This window comes from Marmota monax, unplaced genomic scaffold (assembly GCF_021218885.2).
Source record: "Marmota monax isolate L192 unplaced genomic scaffold, Marmota_monax_Labrador192_F-V1.1 WCK01_AAM20220418_F8-fsc00104, whole genome shotgun sequence".
NCBI classification, from domain to species: Eukaryota; Metazoa; Chordata; class Mammalia; order Rodentia; family Sciuridae; genus Marmota; species Marmota monax.
Genome location: NW_026693836.1, coordinates 3,818,531 through 3,839,983, shown reverse-complemented (window position 1 = coordinate 3,839,983; position 21,453 = coordinate 3,818,531). Strand labels below are relative to the sequence as shown.

At 38.1% G+C, this 21,453-nt stretch overlaps 1 protein-coding gene and 1 non-coding gene across 2 annotated transcripts; one reads left to right on the top strand and one right to left on the bottom strand.

The window, feature by feature from the left end:
- Window positions 1–2,773: 2,773 nt before the first annotated feature.
- On the bottom strand, window positions 2,774–20,163 carry CUNH11orf97 (chromosome unknown C11orf97 homolog). Its single transcript, XM_046462332.1, has 4 exons — window positions 19,888–20,163; window positions 13,777–13,881; window positions 6,126–6,251; window positions 2,774–3,103 (listed from the first exon to the last, which is right to left on the bottom strand). Exons 1-4 carry the CDS (start codon window positions 20,018–20,020, stop codon window positions 3,099–3,101), a joined length of 369 nt encoding a protein of 122 aa, XP_046318288.1. The 5' UTR covers window positions 20,021–20,163; the 3' UTR covers window positions 2,774–3,098.
- On the top strand, window positions 17,494–17,623 carry LOC124105276 (small nucleolar RNA SNORA51). Its single transcript, XR_006855684.1, has one exon. It is a non-coding gene; the product is annotated as a small nucleolar RNA SNORA51 (small nucleolar RNA).
- Window positions 20,164–21,453: the final 1,290 nt, after the last annotated feature.

The following is a 21,453-nucleotide window of genomic DNA, read 5'->3' as shown; positions in this document are numbered from 1 at the left end:
TGTTGACTAAACTTGATTTATTACATTAAAAAGAGTAATGAATTAGTGAACTGGAGGAAGTTTTAAGATGAATTTATGCTAGAGAGGGAGAGTGAAATCAGAATACTAGGAGAAAGTGTAACAGTGATTCACTTTATGCTTTGAATATCACCCTTGCTACTCTGCCACTGTGACCTATTCTTTTTTAAAAAAATATGTTTCACAGGGCCCAGTAGAGTTCAAAGCCAGCCTCAGCAAAAGCGAGGCACTAAGCAACTCAGTGAGACCCTGCCTCTAAATAAAATACAAAATAGGAATGGGGATATGGCTCAGTGGTTGTGTACCCTGAGTTCATTCCCCAGTAGCCAGTAGCCACACACCCCCGCCACTCCCCCCACCCCAAAAAAAAGGGATATGTTTCTATTTCTCTGGCCTTCCTCCTCCTTAATCTCTCCTCCTTTTTAATCTTGGGGAAAACAGGATTACCTTTCTTCCCCATCCTGGGCAGAATTATCTGTCTCTGAGTACACACCACCACAGGAATGAAGTAATTAGACTTGGGGATGGCACCAGAAGTCCTCTCTGAAATGACTCTCTCCCAAATTAACAAGTGAATTACAACTCAGGACAGAGAACTTGTGAAATGTAGCCTTTGAATCACCTCTTTAAAAGCTCCCTGTTCCCCCGGATGGGCAGAATCACAGCCTCTGGAACAGTAGCCCTGTGTTTCTCCTTTGCTAGCAAAGCAATAAAACTTCTTTTTCCTTTTTCTCAGAACTGTGTCCTTGTTATTGGATTGATATTGGGAACAAGGACCAAGCTTTCAAGAACAATAGAACTTCTTCTCAGCTGCTTTCTCAAGGCAGTCCCCATCCCCATCCTGCCACCCCTGCCCAGTCTCACTAGAGGGAGCTTTCCAAAGTTCTCATCCAGTGAGACCTCCTTCAGTTGTGTGCATGTCCAAAAGCTTTGAGAGATGGAGATGAACCAGAAACCAGATGCAGTATGGTGTCCTGTCCAACATTGGGCTACCCTGACCCCCCATCTCCCAGGATGCCCACCATGGGCTTAATAGGGGGAGGTCAGTCCCACATGGGAGACAGGTTAGGGCAAGTCATCCCCCATGTGACTCCATCTGCTTATGCATGATAGGGTTTGGACTGCTGTCCCTTGTATGGGCATTGCAGACTCTCATGGCCATAGGAGTTTGTCGCTATCCAGGCGTATCCTGCCACCTGGGCCTCCATCTCCTCTGAACTTTCCAGAGCCCTGTGCCAAGCCCTCGCGTGGTGCCAGCACCTCCTTTCCCTCTGTCCATCTTCCCTGGAGAAGCCTGAGCCAAGTGTGACTCTGGAAGCTTTTTAGCACTACCACTGGGCTCAGCCCGTCACTTCCTTTCTCTACTACAGCAAACACGATCTCCACCATCTTAGCCTAGAGAATCAGCCTGAGGGGGCTGGGAGAAAAAATTGACAAAGTGAGCAAAGAACAGCTTCTAGCCAGAAACCCCTGCTCTGAGAGACCATCTTTCTTCATCTTTCCCATTGATGGCTTTAGGCTTGACCCTTCTGTATCCAATGGGGGCAGAATTCTACAAGCACAATTCACTGATCTTTTCCTCAGTTTTACATGCTAATAATGGATGTTAATCTTGAATCTTTCAGCATCTCTTCCATTGAATTAGAATTGCTTTCTCATAGATGTTCAGTATACTAAAGCAAACCAAACCAAACCAAACCAAAACAAAACAAAACAAAAACCAAGAACTTCTTAAATTAGGGGATAAGGAAAGGATTAGTATAAGTAACAATGGATATGTATAAAATGAAAAGTCAGCAAAATCCAAATATCAAAAAATTATTAAAGAATAAATTTAGTACAAATATATAAAGATTTTTATGAAATTATTTAGCATGATAAATGAATGGGAAATTATGTAATGTTGTGCTAGAAGGGATAATAAATGTATATACTATACAGTGTGATTTCAAATACTAAAGTAAAATAGCATAGAAAAGAAGAATAAAGCCAGGTGGGGTGGTACACTCCTGTAATCCCAGAGGCTCAGAAGGCTGAGGCAGGAAGATTGCGAGTTCAAAGCCAGACTCAGCAATTTAGTGAGGCACTAAGCAACTCAGTGACAACCTGTTTCAAAATTAAAAACAAAACAAAACTTTTAAAGGGCTGGGGATGTGGCTCAGTGGTTAAGTGCCTCTAAATCAATCCCCACAAGATTTTAATTTCCAGTTTTCTTTATTAGTTTTTCTATATTGCATATATATTACTTTGAAAATTTAGGGGGAGGGAAAGAATTTATCCCTTTAAATTTCTTTCTTTTTTAAAAAAATTATTTTATTTTTTTTTGGTACCAGGGATTGAACCCAGGGACACTTAACCACTGAGCCACATCCCCAACCTTTTGATTTTTATTTTGAGGAAAGAGCTCGCTAAGTCACTTAAGGCTTCACTAAATTGCTAAAGCTAGCTTTGAATTTGTGATCATCATGCCTCAGTCTCCTGAGCTCTGGGATTACAGAGCTCTCTTAACAACAACAATAAATATCCTGGCTCCTATTTACTATTCTGTAAACAGATTCTGTAGGAATGATCAGCTTTACTAAGACCAGTATGAAAATGATTGTCTCCAAGTCAATCAATGACTTCTTATCTATGTTACTCATTTACTGACAATTGTCTATTCCTGGATTTATTTCTATTTTTAAGTGGATTAGCTCATTAAACTTTAGTGAAGGTTAGGTTTACAATGTTTATCTTGAAATAAAGACACAATAAATTTGCTTTTGTTTTATTTTTATTTCACCGAGTTGCTTAGTGCCTCACTCATTTAATAGAATAACCCAATTCTATTGAATTAGAAACCCACTTTATTCCAATTGTGAAAACTAAAAATAAGCATAAGATATTCCTTCATTGTTTGCAGGTATTTAGCAAAATATCAATAGTCTTTCATGACTTTAGATGACTATGTAAACATATTACAGACTAATATACTTCCCCTCCATCCATACATCTGAAATCAAGAAACAACTTGGGTTTCTTCAGTGTTCTTCAAACATAAAGAGAAAGAGGTTTCTTCCCAGTGGAAAATTATATTCATTTCATCCTAGAGTGAAAAAGAATATGTGAACAAATAAGTAAGTGTTTTAGTTTGGAAGATGCTCTTTAATACCAACCCCACTTTAATCTAAGTTTGAATTAATATTCCCAGTGATATTTCATTAGGTGGAGTAGAATGTAAAAGCCACACCCTTGTGTTCTCCTTAACTATAAAAACCTTTACTGAGTCTTTCAGACCCTCACAACAGGAGCATGGTTTCCAGACAATTAGCTTTGGCATCACCTGGGAAATTTTAAATGCAGAATCTCCGACTCAACCTCCTGGATCAGAATCTGAATTTTAGTAAGATACTCATGTGATTCACAGGCATATTGAAGCTTAGCACTGGGCTAGACAATGGTTTGTTTGTTTGTTATATGATATAGGATAAGAAGGAAATGATCAAAGTAAATTAATGAAGTCTGTTAGTGAGATAAAAGCACAATAGTTTGGGGTTCTAATTCAGGATGTTTCCAAAAACATGCTTTAGAATTACAACTGGGTGATCATGACTCTAAATTTAAACTTTAAATGATGTGTATTAGATGTTGGAAGAGTCACAACTGTTAGGATCACGTTGCTCATGAGAAAGGGGAAAAAAGCATAAGAGGAAAAGAAAGTGACAGTAAGTTTTAGTTGAATTTTCTAAATGAAACATGGGAGTTCCTGGACATATTGAAAACCTCAAAGTGTCATTTCCAAGCTGTGTATAAAATATGTACAACTTTTCATAATTCACACACTGAAGACAATAGTTTTCCCTTGCCCCTCCTCCATTGTTTGCCTGAGAAAATCATATGCTTTTGTGGAGGGGGAACATGTATATGGGTTTCCAGCAAAAAGATCCTGAACATAAAGTAGACATTCAACATACACTTTCTTTTTCTTTTTTTTCCAATGTACATTTTCTGGTTTTCATTGGTCATTCTGGTGACAAATAGCAATTGAGAACCTACTGTGCCAGGTACCATGCTAAGAGCCAAAGACACAGTGGTGAGGAGACACAGTCCCAGTCTTTGTGGATCTCTTGATTACAGGCAATTGTCTGTGGAATGTTTCATATAAATTTCTCTGCATAGCTCTTTTTTTTTTTGATTGATAATGAGAAATGTCTGATTCTTAGTTATCTGTATGATTGACGTAATTGGACCAGTTGTGACTGTCTCATAGACAGTAGCAGTAGATATCATCATATGGCAGAGATGAAATTAAACCTATCAGAAACAATTACATCTGATCTTTGTAATGGCTAGATATGGGCTAGGGAGAGATGGCCAAGGCTGCTAGGAAAGTAGCATGAATAAGTGGCAACAAGTACAGGAAGGAGCCAGGAACACTTCTCTCCTAAATTGTACAGATGAAAGCAATACAATTATGGTCCAAATGTAACACATTTTTGTTATTTGACTCCAGTTGATGAATTGGATAATTATTAGACGTATATGTCTTCAGATAAAGGTAATTTATTCTTCAGTCTTATAATATGCATTTTGGAAACTATCCATCTTTAAAATAAATAGCTTTGTGAGTTTTCTTGGAATGATGAATTTGCCCACTATAAATGGGACCTGACATATTGAGTGGAAAGTTGAGATAAATAGCCCCTGATAGACAAGTGACCCAGATTAGGCTTGAACCAACCATTACTCCAGGACAATGATATCTTTGTGGATCCTGAGTGCAGTTGACTCCCAGATTTCTCACCCTGCCTTTCCAGAGCCCAGGCTCTGTGCCTATTTAACACAACCCTATGACTAATTCGGCCCTTCTTGCCTGGTGACTAGATTCTTTACCATGACTCATGGTCTGGTGGTTAAGGGTATAGTCTTGAAAGCTGGATGGATACAGGTTTAGTTTGGGCTCCAACACATGGGCTCTTAGGTAATGTCATGTCTCTATGCCTCAGTTTTCTTCCCTAGAAGAGAGATTATAATTCTCAACTTGTGTAATCATGGGGTTCTATAACTATGTAAAACATGTATTGCCATGCTTGGCCCATGCAAATAATGGCTACTTTATTATTAAACCCAATTTAATAATAAAGTAGTTTAAACCCATTACTGGCTCCTGCTTGCTACACAAATCCCCTTATAACACTTTTTTTTTTTTTAAAAAAACAGTAGCTGAGTGTCACTGGGTAAATTATTCTACCTCTCTGATCCTGTTTCCTCAATTGTTAAATAAATCATAACTATTTCCTGTGATTGTTGTAAACAGGAAATATATATGTTAAGAATCTAGAATAAACAGTGCTATTTAACATTCGCAATTATGATTTATATCCTGGACAAATGTATCCTTGGCTTTTACCTATTTCTTTCCTTTTCCCCAGGTCACTCCAGGCTGTAGACTGATCTTCAGGACTCATATACCCAGCTGCATGTCTCTACATTATCTGGACACTGTGCTCCCATGTCAAGCCCTCTGCCTTTCCCACATTCTGCCACAATTGTTCCTGGCAAACATTGGCTATGACAGTGAGGGAAACAGCAATAATTTGCTTAAAGTTTCTGTTTGTTGAGGAATGGTTCACTGGACCCAGGCTGGTGGCTGCTACCTGGAAAAGGTGAAACTAAAGGAGCCAAGCAAAATACTTGCCTTGTTCTTCCTTAATCCCTCATCTCCCTTGTTCTTCCTTAATCCCTCATCTCCCTTCCCTCATTTCCACTGGTAAACAGAGACCATCCATCCAGAAGAAAACACAGAGCAAAATCCCTCCTCTCTGAAGCTGACTATGTGCCAGAAAGTCTTCTGTGGATAGGAAATTGAGGAGGAAAAAAAAAAAAGTCAGCAGTGTAAGTCTGAGTAGAAACTTCTATTGTATCCCTGGGGGGACATTGGTTAACTAAACTGTTACCATTTTGAGTTCTTCAATGATGGAACAGGGCAAAACAATAAGTAACTATAGAGAAAGACAGGGGCAGGTTGAGTTTTGATTGAGATCTTTAAACAAAGTATATACCACTGGTTTGTAAACTGCGCAGTACCCTTAGGGTGTCTGTGGAAGTCAAGGGTGTCAGAGTCTTACTTCTCAGTCCTCCGTGCCTTGAATAGTATTTGGCTTGTGGCAGTAAACTGTTTCTGCTAGGCAGTCCTGGCTTCAAGCACCCCATAGGGAGATTCCTTTTAATGCTCCAGATCCCTTCCAGGACCACTGTCAATATTTTCAAAAGCAAGATGATGATCATTAGCATATTCTCTTTTAAACACAAGTGTTTCTAAAGTATTTACTTGATGATTATTTATTTTTAGTTATTTGGGTGTAAGTTTTTGATTTAATTAATCAAACTCCCCAAGGTCTTTATTCCATTTCATGCATTCAGTTATCCCCCATGCAACTAAACCTCTATAATGCCCTTTTGTAATTTATCTTACACCTAAACAAATATATGAAAAGTCAGAATAGGTTTTTTTTTTTAAAGTGTCTTGTGGATATACATGATGGTGAGATTCACAGTGGTATATGCATATATGTATATAGGAAAGTTAGGTTAGATTCATTCCTCTGTTCTTCCCCTATCTTGTCCCTTCTCCCTCCCCTCTTAGTCCCCTTCATTTAGTCCACCGTCTTCCTTCTATTTTGATGGAGTCCCCTCCCTGCCCTTATTTTGAACTAGCTTCTGCATGTCAGAGTAGAGGGAAGGGAACAGGGGAGGGAGGAGGAGAGAGAAAGCGGGTAATCCTGGGGACTGAATTATAGCAAATTATATTCTATACTTTCAAAATTATGTCAAAATGAATCCTAATGCTATGTATAGTTATAAAGAAACAGTAAAAAAAATTCCGAACAAGTCAGAATAGGAACATGTATAACAAAACACAGAAAGAGCAGGAATAAAAGTTAACACATAGAGGGTATTCAGTCAGCTTTATCTGATTCTTTTTTAATTCCTGCAGCAGGTTAGAAATATTTCTACAGATAAGAAAAAAAACACATTAATTTATTCAATAGATGGAAGAATCTTCTAAAAACTATAAACTAGATGTTGTTTAATTTCCCATTTGAAAGAAGTAACAACAAAATCACCAGATCCTACGTTGTTTAAAAAAAAAAAAAAAATATATATATATATATATATATATATTTTTTTTAAATATATATAAAATATATTTTAAAATATATTTTAATATATATATTTAGTTGTAGGCATACATAATGCCTTTATTTTATTTATTTATTTTTATGTGGTGCTGAGGATTGAACCCAATGCCTCACATGTGCTAGGCAAGCACTCCAACCACTGAGCACAACCCAGCCCAGATCCTACATTTAAAACAACCATAGCAAAGTACTTGGAAAGTGATGTGTACACATTGGTACATGGCAAATTATAGGTCTTAATTCCGGCACTATTCAGTAAGTTCTAGTAATGATTTGCACTGGGCTATCCTCTGTATCTGTTATGGTTTGGATCTGGAATGTTCCTCAACGGCTTGGTTCATAATGTATCAATGTCCAGAGGTCAGACTTGCCTAGTTGGTCACTGGGGGAGTGCCCTTGGGAACTATTATACCTTGTCCCACACAACTCATCCCCCTGCTTCCTGGCTGCCAGGAGGTGAGCAGCTATCCTCCACCACAATGTTCTGCCTCACCTCAGTTTCAGAGCAATGGAGCCAGTAGGCCATGGACTCAGAAGTCTAAAATAGCCCAAAATAAACCTTTTCTCCTTTAAGTTGTTTGTATCAGGTATTTTGGTCTTAGTGACAAAAAAGCTGACTGACACAATATCCTACAATCACTTCTTTAAGTTTTGAGAGTCAATTAAAAAGCATTACGTGGACTTTAACTGTGCAGAAAACCACAATCCAAGTTAAGTAAGTTTCTGAATTCTGGTTCGCTGCCATAAGTTGTTTTTCTGATTTCTGAGCCTACATTTTTTTTTTTAGTTATGGGTGAACACGATATCTTTGTTTTATTTTTATGTGGCACTGAGGATTGAACCCAGTGCCTCATGCATACTGGCCAAGTACTCTTCCTCTGAGCTACAGTCCCAGCCCTGAGCCTACAAATTTTAATGCTGAATTCTCCTCATGGATCCAGAGCTGCCTACTGGCATCCTCAATGACACTCAATCCTTCCCCAAGTGATTTTGTACCCAGTGATGACTAGGAGTACAGTCTTTGGGTTTAGAGGACAGCAAGATTTTAGTGTCAGTTCTACCACCTCCAATTATGTGATTCTGGGCAAATTATTTAATCCATATGTCTCAATTTCCTTTCTTTTGGTACTGGGGATTGAACTCAGGGGCACTCGACCACTGAGCTACATCCCTATCCCTATTTTGTATTTTATTTAGAGACAGAGTCTCACTGAGTTGCTCAGTGCCTCACTTTTCATGAGGCTGGCTTTGAACTCTTGATCCTCCTGCCTCAGCCTCCTGAGCCACTGGGATTACAGGTGTATACCACTGCACCCGGCCCTTATTTATTTATTTGTGTATTTATTTATTTACTTTGTACTTGGGATTGAACTTAGGGGCACTCAACCACTGAGCCACACCTTCAGCCTATTTTGTATTTTACTGGCATTAGCTGTTTATTTATTCTTAACGAGGATAATAATATCTTCCTTGAAGGAATATTGTAGGATGTAGGAAAGGCAGGCATAAAGTGATCAGTACTTAATAAATGGTTGCTATTATTTTTACAGGGAAATGATTTTATTGTCCAAGCATGAGCTTATTAGGTTCACTTATAGCAGGAAATCACTGGCTGACTCATCGAGCTGAGCATCAATTCTTGCCTCTCTCAAGCTATCTATCAAGATTAGCTTCCTTCTTCCAGGGCCTTCAGAGAAGACTCCATGTTCTCTGTCAAGATCCTATATTAACTTAAATCTCCTCTGCCATTCAAGCCAGTTTCCTCATCTGTGTTGTCTAGAAATAGGAAAGAGCTATAATCCCCAGCCCCTGGTAATAGACTCAAATTCAGGTAACCACCAACATTTATTAAATACCGACTTGTGTATGACTTCCTGTAAGAGACCAGGGAAATAAATTTAGATTCATCTATATACTGTGGGAAGATCTGGCAAATGGAAAGTAGCTTAAAATCAGAAAGCAGATCTATGCTAAACAAACATATCAAATGAAGTAAAGAATTTAGAGATTGGGAATTTAGTAGGGCTCTTTCCAGTGGAATCACAAGAATAGCTGAAGCTTATAATCAATAGAGAAAATATCTGAAAATATAAATGCAGATGCTAAGAAATTCATTAAAACCCTCAAAACAAAATATAGTTATACATAAGAATTTACTGTCCTGAGGGATAGAGGTTACTGGGAAAAAAAATACTACTACTTTTATTTGGTCTGATATTTGGGTGAGGAATTTCAGAAGGCAAAATAGTCATCTGGGGAAAAAAGAAGCCTATTAAGAATCACAGATGGCTGGCCAGGTGACACATGCCTTTAATCCCAGCAGCTCGGGAGGCTGAGGCAGGAAGATCGAGAGTTCAAAGTCGCCTCTGCAAAGGTGTGGTACTAGTGAGACCCTGTCTCTAAATAAAATACAAAATAGGGTTGGGATGTGGCTCAGTGGTCGAGTGCCCCTGTGTTAATTTCCCAATACCAAAAAAAAAAAAAAAAAAGAATCACAGATGCCCTTTGAGGCAACCGCTTCTCTTATTAGAAACTGAACTCCTCAGCTCTGAGCATGTGCATTTCAGGAGGTGGAAGAAAGACACAGCAGGTCCTGCAAGACCTCTGTGCTGGCATCGTGGCCTGAAAAAGAAATGGGCAGCAGGGGAGAAATGAAGAATAAGAAATTGAGTCCTTTTCCTAGAACCTTCCAGAGATTCTTCTTTCTTCCCTCTCATGCACCCAACCCCTTATACCTGGACATCTTAAGTGTGTTTTTATTCTAACTTTAAAAATTATGAAACTATGCTTATGCCAATTCTTGTCAGTGGGACCTAGCCTGGCCTCACAGGAAAAGTAAATTCACCCTTTAAAAATATTTTTTTGTTCCTGTTAGCTCTCTCTGGACTGTGAATAATGAGCCTGAGAACTTAAAAAGCCAGTTTAGAGTCATATCTTCTATACTTCCCTTATATGAACATATTCAGAGATTTGACCAAAGGAAGAAAAATGCAAGTAATTTTAATTTGTGTTCAGTGACTCCTAGGCTCCACAATTACACTTGTATATTACAGATGCATGAAAACACTTTTGTTGAATGAAATAATTAATATCCAACTGGTTTACCCTTGCTCAAACAACATTTTGCACTTTCTAAATTTGTACTAAGCGCAGTAAATAAACCAGACTCAAAGTTAATTTATCACGTATTAAGGCACAAAAAGAAAAATATTAATGGACTTGGAAGTACACTTTGAAATTCATTGCTAAAAGAAATATTCTATAAGAGGAAAACTTTGATTAAGCTTCATTTATCAAATTTTCATGGCTAATATAACGTCTGCAGGTTTCAATTAGAAAGATAAAAAAACCTTTGCTACATGAAAATATTGTTAACATATTAACTTCTTTTTACAAAGTCTTCCATAGAAGTTTGTGGAAACCAAAAGCTAAGTTTTCTCTTTTTAAAAAGTGGGGAGGGGAAATCTTCAGGGAATCACTAAGTTATGAATAATCACATTAGCTTCATTCTTCTTTATCCAACTGACTAGAAGGTATGATGAGGAAAGTGCATTTCTATTTTTCAGGATGATGAGAAACTTTATAATAGGTCCAGGCTCTCTGCCTATAATAGGTCTGATAGGAATTGGCAAACCTCTGGAAGCACAGGTTTGAACCTGAAGGCTAAACTGAAACAACCTAGAGAAGAATGGTAATTTACCTTCCCTCCCTCCCTCCCTCTCTCCCTTCCTTCTTTCTTTCCTTTCTTCCTTTCTTTCTTAAGATGACTCTATACTGCTACTAAAATTGTAGTTTCAATTTTTATTCCTCTCTGAAAACACAGTTTTATGCTTTAAAGGAAGACAGAATAACCCAATGGCTGACAGCAAGTTCTGCAGCTTCTGACAAGCCTGTGTTCAAGGACCAGCTATTCCACTTGCCAACTGTGTGACACTAGGTAAATCATGTATCCTTATGAACATCAGCTTCCAGATAAGCAAAATATGAATAAAAGAGCATATATTCACACAGTGTTGTTTCACTAATAAAAAGAGATAATTTGTAAAACAAAACAATAACAAAAAAGTCTGATACATGCAGAAGATACTTCTATAAATGATGGGAATTATTATTATCACCATTATCACTACCATAATCATCACCCTTCACCCCAGCATCCTGTGCTTCTCACTGTGCCCACAAATCTCTGCATCAGGAGCCTAGTGGGAATCAAAAGTCCAGAGAAGGGAAGCCTTAGAGTCCTGGCTACATACTTTTACCTGTTGAGGCATAAGGGTTGCAAATTGGAGACCAGCGTGGGCAAATTAGTGAGACCTTACCTCAAAATAACAATAAAAGGCTGGATGTTGTAGTTCAGTGATAGGATGCTGAGGTTGTCTTTGAACTCTTGATCCTCCTGCCTCAGCCTCCCGAGTCACTGGGATTACAGGCGTGTGCCACAACACCTGGCCAAATGTACTTATTCTTTTTTTTTCTAACCTGCATTTCATTTATTTATTTTTATGTGGTACTAAGGATTGAAACCAGTGCCTCACATGTGCTAGGCAAGTGCTCAACAACTGAGCTACAACCCCAACCCAAATTTACTTATTCTTTTTTTTTTTTAAAAAAAATCTTTATTTTATTTATTTATTTATTTATTTATTTATTTATTTATTTATGTGGTGCGGAGGATCAAACCCAATGCCTCACGCATGCAAGGCAAGTGCTCAACCATTGAGCTACAACCCCAGTCCCCCAAATGTATTTATTCTTGATATCCATAAATAGCAGTTATAAGAGCCACTGAAGTCCCTAAAAATTTCATGCAGAATTCTGGGTGTATGTGACAAGATGTGTCTTCCAGGAAGAAAAGCCATAGCTGTTATCAGGTATTGAAAGAGGGCGTGTCACTGCAATGGCCAGATGGTCAAGTGTCTGGCTCAGGGCTAGAGAGTGTGGCACCCTCCCTGAGTACTTGTTCTGTGTTCTGGCCAAGGATGTAGGGCTTCTAGCCCTTTTAAAAATTTATGTTTCTTTTCAATAAGTAGAACCTTTAAAACCTAAGCTTAAGGATCTATTCTTAGTTTTGAATGTTTTATAGGCTAACATAATACCTCAATGCAACTCCTGATAGATGTTATAAAAATGCAACCCAAAAAGTCTTCATTTGTATGAACAATATTTGGAAAAAGGGCTTAGAAAAATGAATTTTTAAAATCAAACTATATTTTCTGTAAACCTAGATGGCCTCATAATAAAGCACATCCAATAAGAATAAGATAACAGACAACTAGTATACAAATTAACTTTGTAGGTAGTCTTTGAAAACAAGATAAATCTAAAATATAATGTAGATTTTGAAAAATTAACCAGGGAGGAAATAATACATCTATGCTGCATTCACAGTAGAAATATTGTAGGTCATTCTGCATCCATTCACAAATGTCAAACTTTATATTCATTCATAGAATTAAAACTTCCTGAAACCATTGCAAGAGCAAATGTGGCCATTACATAGGTCTCTACTTCTGTAAGAATGGACAATAAAAGAAGGTCCCAAAGATGTTTCTATAGCTGGTTTAGAAACATAAAATGAGCCTATGCACGATGAAGTCTGAAATGGTAGACTTCTGGACCTATAGCATCTGCTCTTAGGAATCCTGAGGGAATTGGGCCCCATCTGCAGGTTCAACAATTGTCCTAAAAAACATCAAGTTTTCTGAGCATGGGAGTCCTATCTTACAGTTCTTTTATTTTTATTTTTTTTCCTAGCAATTGCTGGTACCCTACAGCATCACAATAAAAACCTGAGCATGGAATATGTATCTACTCACTGAGAAGGAGCCATGGAATGCAGAGTACTGGCAGTTTCAAAATAACATTTGTGGGCTAAGGTCCTGGGTTCAATAACAAGTACCAAAAAAAAAAAAAAGCATAAATTCTTGGGCTTATAGAGCATATCTATCCTCACATGAGCCATCAATGAGATGTTTTTGTGTCCAGACCATGTAAATACACACCTGTATTTGTGGCACAAAAACCCTTGAATGTTTTGACCTATTTGAGTGAACCAGAATTCTGCTGAGTCAAAGGTTGGAAAAATGGGGTCTCTAGACCCACAGTATCAACCTCATGTGGGAAGTTGGTAGAAAAAAAAATTGTTGGGCCCTATCTCAGACCTGTTGAGCCAGATCTCTTAGGGATGGGGACCAGAAGTCTACCTTTAATAAGTTCTCAAGTAATTCTGAGATAATCTAGTTTGGGAATTACTGTTATTGGTTATACCTGTGTTGATAAGACAGAAGATGTCATTGTGGTTTTCAAGCATTTGGGGAAAAATGCACTTCTCATTAAGTAGAAATAACTTCACCAAACATTGGGACAGCAAAGAAGTACATACCAGTAGCTCATTTTTTTCTAAACACAAAAGGTTTATTTGAACATCAGAAAAGTAATTATAGAATAGTTTAAAAATTTCCCAAGAACCTATTTTCTTTTTGGTAGTTATAGTTTTATAATAAATATAATAATCACCCTCTCATCAAATAGGCAATTTAATTTTCACTTCACAAATATACTTTGTTACTGAGATTACCTGAAGGTGGATTTTTAATGTGGCATTCATCTCTCTTAATATAAAGTTCTTCTTCCAGCACTTCCTTAATTCTCTTATGTGGCTCACAATATAAAAATTTCTTCCCTATAAAGGAATTGACAAAATTGATGAGTTATCATAATTCTTCCCAACCTTCTAGCCATTTCATCTACATGAATAATTTTTTAATATAAAGACCCATTCCATACAAATATCAGAAATTTGCCCTGCAGGCTCTCTCTCAGAGTGATCTCTCCATTGTAACTTTGTTCTTTGGGGACTTCACACTTTCATGTAATTCTGAACTTGTGGGATGTTTTAGGTACCTCTTTTGGATATTATGAAGAAGTATGTGGGATTTCTCATTCATTTCAAGAAACCTTTCACTCAATTTAGTCAATAGATTCTTACTAAAGACCTTCTATGTCAGGGCTGAGAGCAATGGGTAAAATAGATGTGTGCATGGACCTTGAAAACCAGATGCAGAATGTAGAACAACCTCAGCATTTTAAATTTATAATTATATATATATATATATATATATATATATATATATATATATATATATAATATATATATATATATATATATATATATATATAAAACAGCAGAATGCATTACAATTTGTTTCACATATAAAGCACAATTTTTCATATCTCTGGTTGTATACAAAGATCATTATTATACAAAGTACAGGTATGAAAACAGGAATTGGTGTGAACATACTTATATACAACCAGAGATATGAAAAATCATCATCACATTCCACCATCATTTCTAACCCCCTGCCCTCTCCCTTCCCCTCCAACCCCTCTGCCCTATCTAGAGTTCATCTATTCCTACCATGTTCCCTCTCCCTATCCTACTGTGAATCAGCCTCTTTATTGAATTTATAATTTTAAAAGATTAAACCTCTATCATTCTTACCTCTCTGTAGTAGCAACCACTGATGGACATGTGACTTTTTTCTGGCCTCTAAATCTAGCTCTATAGGTCATTTTTACTACTCCAGTCCAGGACTGATATTTGTTCTTTCACCCCAGAGGATAGAACTCTAGGGAACAAAACAGCTTTGTGCTCTGCCCTGCCTCTCTCCAATCTCTTCATCAGCCTCTCTGTGTAGTTCTCTGAGCTCCAGCCAAGTCGCCCTTCTGTGCATTCTCACTTTTGTACCTGTTCTCTTCTCTTCCTGAATTGCCTTTCTCCTGATTTTTTTTCCTGCATAACTTCTACTCAAATTGTAAATCACAGCTTTAATATCAGTTCCTCGGGGCAACTTTCCTTGACTCCACAAGCTAGAAAAGTTTTTTTCTTCATACTCTCCTCCTTTTTTCTTTCCTTTAAATGCAGTTTCATTTCATTTACATGCAAATATGTGTGTAGGTGTTAGTCTTCCCTCCTCCTCCTCCTCCTCCTCCTCCTCCTCCTCCTCCTCCTCCTCCTCCTCCTCCTCCTCCTCTTCTTCTTCTTCTTCTTCTTCTTCTTCTTCTTCTTCTTCTTCTTCTTCTTCTTCTCTCTCTCTCTCTCTCTGTTTTTATACTGGAGATTAAATGGGAGGGGGCACTCTATCACTTGGCTATATTCCCAGACCTTTTTATTTTGAGACAGGGACTTACTGCAGAGGTTGGCCTCAAACTGTCATCCTCCTGCTGCAGTCTCCTAAGTCACTGGGATTACAGGTGTATACCACCATACCTGGCTGATATCTGTCTTCTTAACCAGACTATTGAACACCATAAGGGTAGGGATATTGTCTGTTCAGTTTATCAGAGTCCTAGAAGAGGACTTGGCATATAACAAAGGTTTGAGTGATGTATGCTCAGGTAGAACCAACCATCATTAGATTTGATAGAACCCTAAGCAAAGACTATTCTATGTGCCTGCCTGACAACGCAACCTGTGAATGTCAGGAAACATGCTCTTAGGCTTGGTACCCAAGAGCTCAATTTAAGGAGCCACGAAAAACTCAAGCAAACCACTTATTTATTTATTTTTTGCGGAGTGGGGGGTACTGGGAGTTTGAGTACAGGGGCACTTACCAAGCCACACCCCTAGCCCTTATTTTTTAATTTTGAGACAGGGTCATGCTAAGTTACCTAGGGTCTTGCTAAGTTGCTGTGCCTGGCTTTGAACATGCCATCCTCTTGTTTCAGTTGCCCAAGTCGCTGGGATTACAAACATGCGCCACTGTACCTGACTCATTTTATTTAAGATTCAATTTTAAACCTACAAAGATATGGGAGGTGTCTCATCTTTTCCAGACCAACCAGTAATAACACAAGGGAATTCATTTGACTTGACTACACACTGGCTAAATGGGGGCAAGAGACATGCTGCCGTGACAGTGGCCTGGGTCATTATTGGTCATGAGGACTCAATCACACCCTCAGACACAGACAAGGTAGAGTTAGATACTCTCAGAGTCTCATTCTTCCTAAAAGTTGGGAGTCATATTAATGAGAGATAAGAGCATTAATTTTGGTTTAAATTTTTTTTTTCTGTAGAATCATAATCTTCAGGCAGGAAAGGATTTAATAAACTTCTCTAGAAAAGGAACAAAGTCTATAACAGCTAGTCTATAACAGCAAAGTCTATAATGGGTAGAGTTACCTTCTATAGGGTGAGATCTTCTGACAAATTTCAGCTTTGTTTTTAAGAAAATTTAGAGGTAATCAGAAAAGGTGATTTAAAGAACAGTGAACATTGAGAGTAGAAAGGAACAAGTGTAAGCTATTATCCTCTACAAAGAAAAAGAAGGAAGAAAGGAAGGGAGCAAGGGAGGGAGGAAGAAAGGGAAGGAAGAAATCTACAAACCATAACATAGCAGCTTTATGTTGATCTTCACCAAAATTTTGAGTGAATGGTAAACAAATGGCTTCTGTCTATACACAGTGAGAAACAGTGACCACTATTTTTTTTTCCTTCTTTGGTACCAGGTGTTGAACCCAAGGGGTGATTAACCACTGAACCACATCCCCAGCCCTTTTTATTTTTTTATTTTGAGAGAGGGTCTTGCCAAGTTGCTTAGGGTCTCACTAAGTTGCTGAGGCTGGCTTTGAATTTGTGATCCTCCTGCCTCAGCCTCCCAAGCTGCTGGAATTACAAGTGTTTCCCAAGGTTCTGGTCCCATTAAGTTTTAAGAGGGACTGCTAAGAACAATGTTATTCTAGATTTTCTTTTGGAACAATGTTATTTCATGTAGCAAGTGCTACAATTTATTCAATATTACCATGCTTTAGGCATCTAATACTCATATTGTTTCTCTTCCTCACAATTACCTATGGGTAAATATAATTATTTCTATTTTATTATTAAGAAAGTACCTGTCTGAAGTTATAAAACTAAAGTACTAAAAACAAGAAGCCAACCTACCTGACTTTTCCATACCTCAAGTTACTAACCTACTAGACTGGGGAGGTAGTTACAATATATCTGCGTTTCAACCAGGCGCCCGATAAAGTGGATTTTCTGGAGGGGGAGGCAGAATGCCCACAAGTAGGATGCTGATTAACAGATCAAAGGCTTCTTTGAACTGAACAATTTTGATGAGATCACCATCTAATTTGTTGATTTGAATAAAGGAACTAGAATGGCATAAACTTGGGTGAATGGGTAAGTGGTTGAATGACAATTAGGATTCTCAAAGGCTGCTTCTAAAGCTGGAAGAAAATGCAAAAATCCACAGGATGGCATTTAAGGGGATAAATATATGGCCCAGGCCTCCTGATGCTTACCACAAGTCATTCTTACAATGACTATATAGAAAAAGGAGGCAGAGTAAGTCTACCCCATGTACACCTCAGCTCAGGCCCTGTGCCTGGCCTGTGTTATGAATGGAAAGACATGGTGTGTGTGTGTGTGTGTGTGTGTGTGTATAATATATGAATATATACATTTAGATATATGAATATATATACATGGATATATGAATATATATATATATATATATATATATATATATATATATACATGAATAGATACATGAATATATATGAATCAAACCTAATCTAGGAGACTAGAACCTGGGAAAGGGAGAAAGACAAACTAAGGATTGTCATAAACTGCATTTGTTTTACATGTTATTTTGGATCCATTTAATAGAAGTATAGTTCTCTGATCAAAGGAGTTATAGTTCCACCACATTGTATAATCAGATAATACCCACAATACTGGGCTCAGTGATTTAATTAATGGGATAATGTTGGAAGAGACCAGCCAGAATGGCAAAAGCACTACAAATTATTATAAAGCTAATTAGTTCTTTGATTCATTTTATGGGTGCTCCAAAGGTTACCTTTATATAATTGAAGGATGTTTGTGGGAAAGGACCACACTTTGTGTATATTTGAGAGCACATCTGTGATTAGAAAGTAGAGGCTATAGAGAGACTAAAGACTTTTCCAGTAATTAAAAACATTTGAAAATTGAAAGGATACGTTGTGTGGTATGAACAGCCCCCTCTCTACTTAGTCTGAGTCCTTGAAAGGAGGTTCTCAGGGAAACTGAGGCAAAACCCTTTGCATGCCTCTACCCTGACTTTGTGAACTCATGAAAGTTGGTACCTATATGCATTCATTTCCCTATTTCCTGCAACTTGCCCAAAGCCTGGCATTTAATAAAGACTCAGTATATGTTGAATCGATGAATGAATAAATCTACCATTTATTCCTAAAGCCCTAGACTAAAAAATCCTTTTGATGCTTTTAAGCATTTTAAACCTTTTAAAGCATTTTAATGGAAAAGTTGCCAGATTTAATTTAAACCAGAGGTAAGGGATCTCTGATACTTAAATACACTGATTTTAATTACTTTAAATAAGGCTTCTGTTTGCTGTTGATAATAATAAAAAGAAGAATGAGGTATCATAGACACCCTTGGGCTGACGCTGAGGGACAGACCCCTTTCCCCAGGAGGCAGTGGTTCAGTGACTGACTCCTTGACAAGATCTCTTGAGAGGAGGGTATGGGTCCACTGAAGCACAAGTGCTAGTAGCTTGAGCCCAGTGCTCCCTTCTGGGATCAGCCAGTTTGAAGGGAGGCTGGAAGTCTTAGGCTACTCCCCAGAGAGGCAATCAAGGAGGCTAGAAACTGCTTGTGTTCCTCTTGGTCCTATTATTTTCATCATCATTCCTTAGCACCTGAAGACCTGTGGGGTGCAATAGGCTGTCAAGTATCTGTAAGTTCATGAAACAATGTGGGTGAGCACTGAAACCTGGCTAGGACTCCAGTTATAACCATGCTGGATGTAACTGTGGACTGGAACTGTCTTTACATATTTGAACATTGCTTATATGTTGTGGGGTGGGGGCCGCAGGACAGCAGTGTGTTAAAATGTTGCACCATGACATAGGCCTATAATCCCAGAAGCTCAGGTGGCTGAGGCAGGAGGACTGCAAGTTTGAAGAAGCCAGCCTCAGCAATTTAGTGAGACCCTAAGCAACTTAGTGAGACCATGTCTCAGAAAAAAATAAAAAAGGTATAGCGATGTGGTTCAGTGGTTAAGCACCCCTGGGTTCAATCCTCAGTAACCACCCCCCCCCCAAAAAAAAAAAAAGTCCTTAACTGAGATTCCAAAAGGATCAGGGAATAATATATGGATTTGGAGTTCAAGAGATGAGAATTAAAACATTTTATGTATTTCTCCAGCACTTATGAATTAATGGTGGCAAGTTACTTCCTCTCCTCTATACCACAATTTCTTAATCTGTATAATGAAGGAATTGTCAAAATGATGTGCATATCCACATACACACATACATGCATATATAAATGTCTACATGTTATATACATGTAAAGGCCTCTCTCTGTGTGTATAATTATATATATACATTTATAATTCTCTTACAGAATAATTCCACTGTCAATCCTTTAAGTCATAGGTGATGCCCACGCTGGGCTTTGGTGTCTTTTGTAAAGGAGGGCTTGGGGAAATGTCCAGGATGCTTTCTATCACAGTGACATCACCTTTGCCTTTGCCAAAACAGCAGCTCCCCACCCCTTCCCGCTCTGACCTTCTCTTCAGCCAGTGCCACTCAGATGTCCTGCAGCTTTCACTCTTTCTCCACACCCATCCACCCCTTGCGACAGAGTCCGCGGCTGCAGCTGAACTCACACTGTTTGTGGGGTTCCTGGGAGACGCCGGGCGCCCTGCACACCAGCCCTGCCAGCTGCTGAGGCTGCTCCCCATCGCAGCCCTCCTCGGGCGTTGCGGCCACGGTCACTACCACGGGCTCCTGCTGCCTCATGCCGCCAGGGGTTTCGCGGTCTGTCGGCTGTCGCCCGGCTTTCTCAGCTCTGCAGTCAGCTGCGTAAACTAGGCGTCTCCGGTTGCCATAGTGACTGCGGATCCTCCCCCGCCCTGGATGTTTTTTGCCAGCCCTGGGAGTACCCTTGTGTATTGCCCTGCAAACCAAAGAAGACGTGCAGTTAGAGTTTAAATTCGTTTTTGATCAAAGCAAAGGACCTTCCATTGATCTCTCCTTTCTCACATCAGCTTCTCAAAAGAGGTTTTACAGTTCCCTAATAGGGAAACGGAGATTCAGAAAGACTCAGAAAATTGCCTGAGACCACACAGCTAGGGTGTGGCACAGATGGAATGTCACCTCAGAAAAGTCTGGATCCAAAGTCCAAGAAATATGTCACCAACAGAAAGTGCGGAGTGAGGGCAGGTACTGGACAGGTGAGTTCAAAGTGCGATCACTGGTTTCATGCCGCACACTAAAATATGCTTGATTATCATAATTTTATAATACTATAGAGCCCCAAACTGTAAACATTCTAAAGGCACATAAGAGAATAAAAAAATAAAATGTATCTATAAATTATTATATGCTGATATAACAGAGTAAAGCAATGAAAAAGACAAACCCTGTATGTGGAATTATGGATGACTCTCATAGGCATAACATTGATTAAAAACAAACAAACAAACACACAAATACACATAGTAAATCATTCCATTTATGTAGGTCTAACTCAAATAATGGTAGTAAAAGCTAGAGCAGTCGTCAACTTTGAAGGAACACTGAGGGGCGGGACAAAATAGGCTTTTGGAATACCAGTTATTTCCCATACCTTCAGCTGTTAGTCACATGGGTATGTTAACTTTGAATAATTCTTCAAGATTTTTGAATTTTATTGTATGTATGGTATACATCTACAAAATTAAAATAATTGAGCACGTTCTAATTATAAAAATTAATTTGAAATTTTTTACTCATAAAACAATATGGTTTATTTGATCAAATAATAATCATACAACTATTGTTTTCCTCAATATAAAAGATTTGGAGATAATGTAGTTGTAAATTAGAGTAACTATATTAATTTAGGTGGCTGCTCATTTTCTTCTTTTGATTTTTTTAATTTCCAATGATCATATGTGTCTTCAATTATGTACCACTTCAAAATCTCTTTGAAATAAATTATTGAAAAAGTGTTAAATGTACTGTTTTAGTTATGAACTGTGGTCCCCCCACTTTTCAATTCCACAAAACTAAAATGAGCAATAAAAATTGAGCAGTTGATTTATCCTTTTTTCATTTCAATTACATGAAAAAGACCAACATGTCCACTAGATGGAGGCAAAATCTAAGACTAAAGTTTCTTTATAAAATAATGTAAAAATATTATCTTTATCAAATAAATAAAAAGTTAATAAAAGTCACCAAAGTTAATA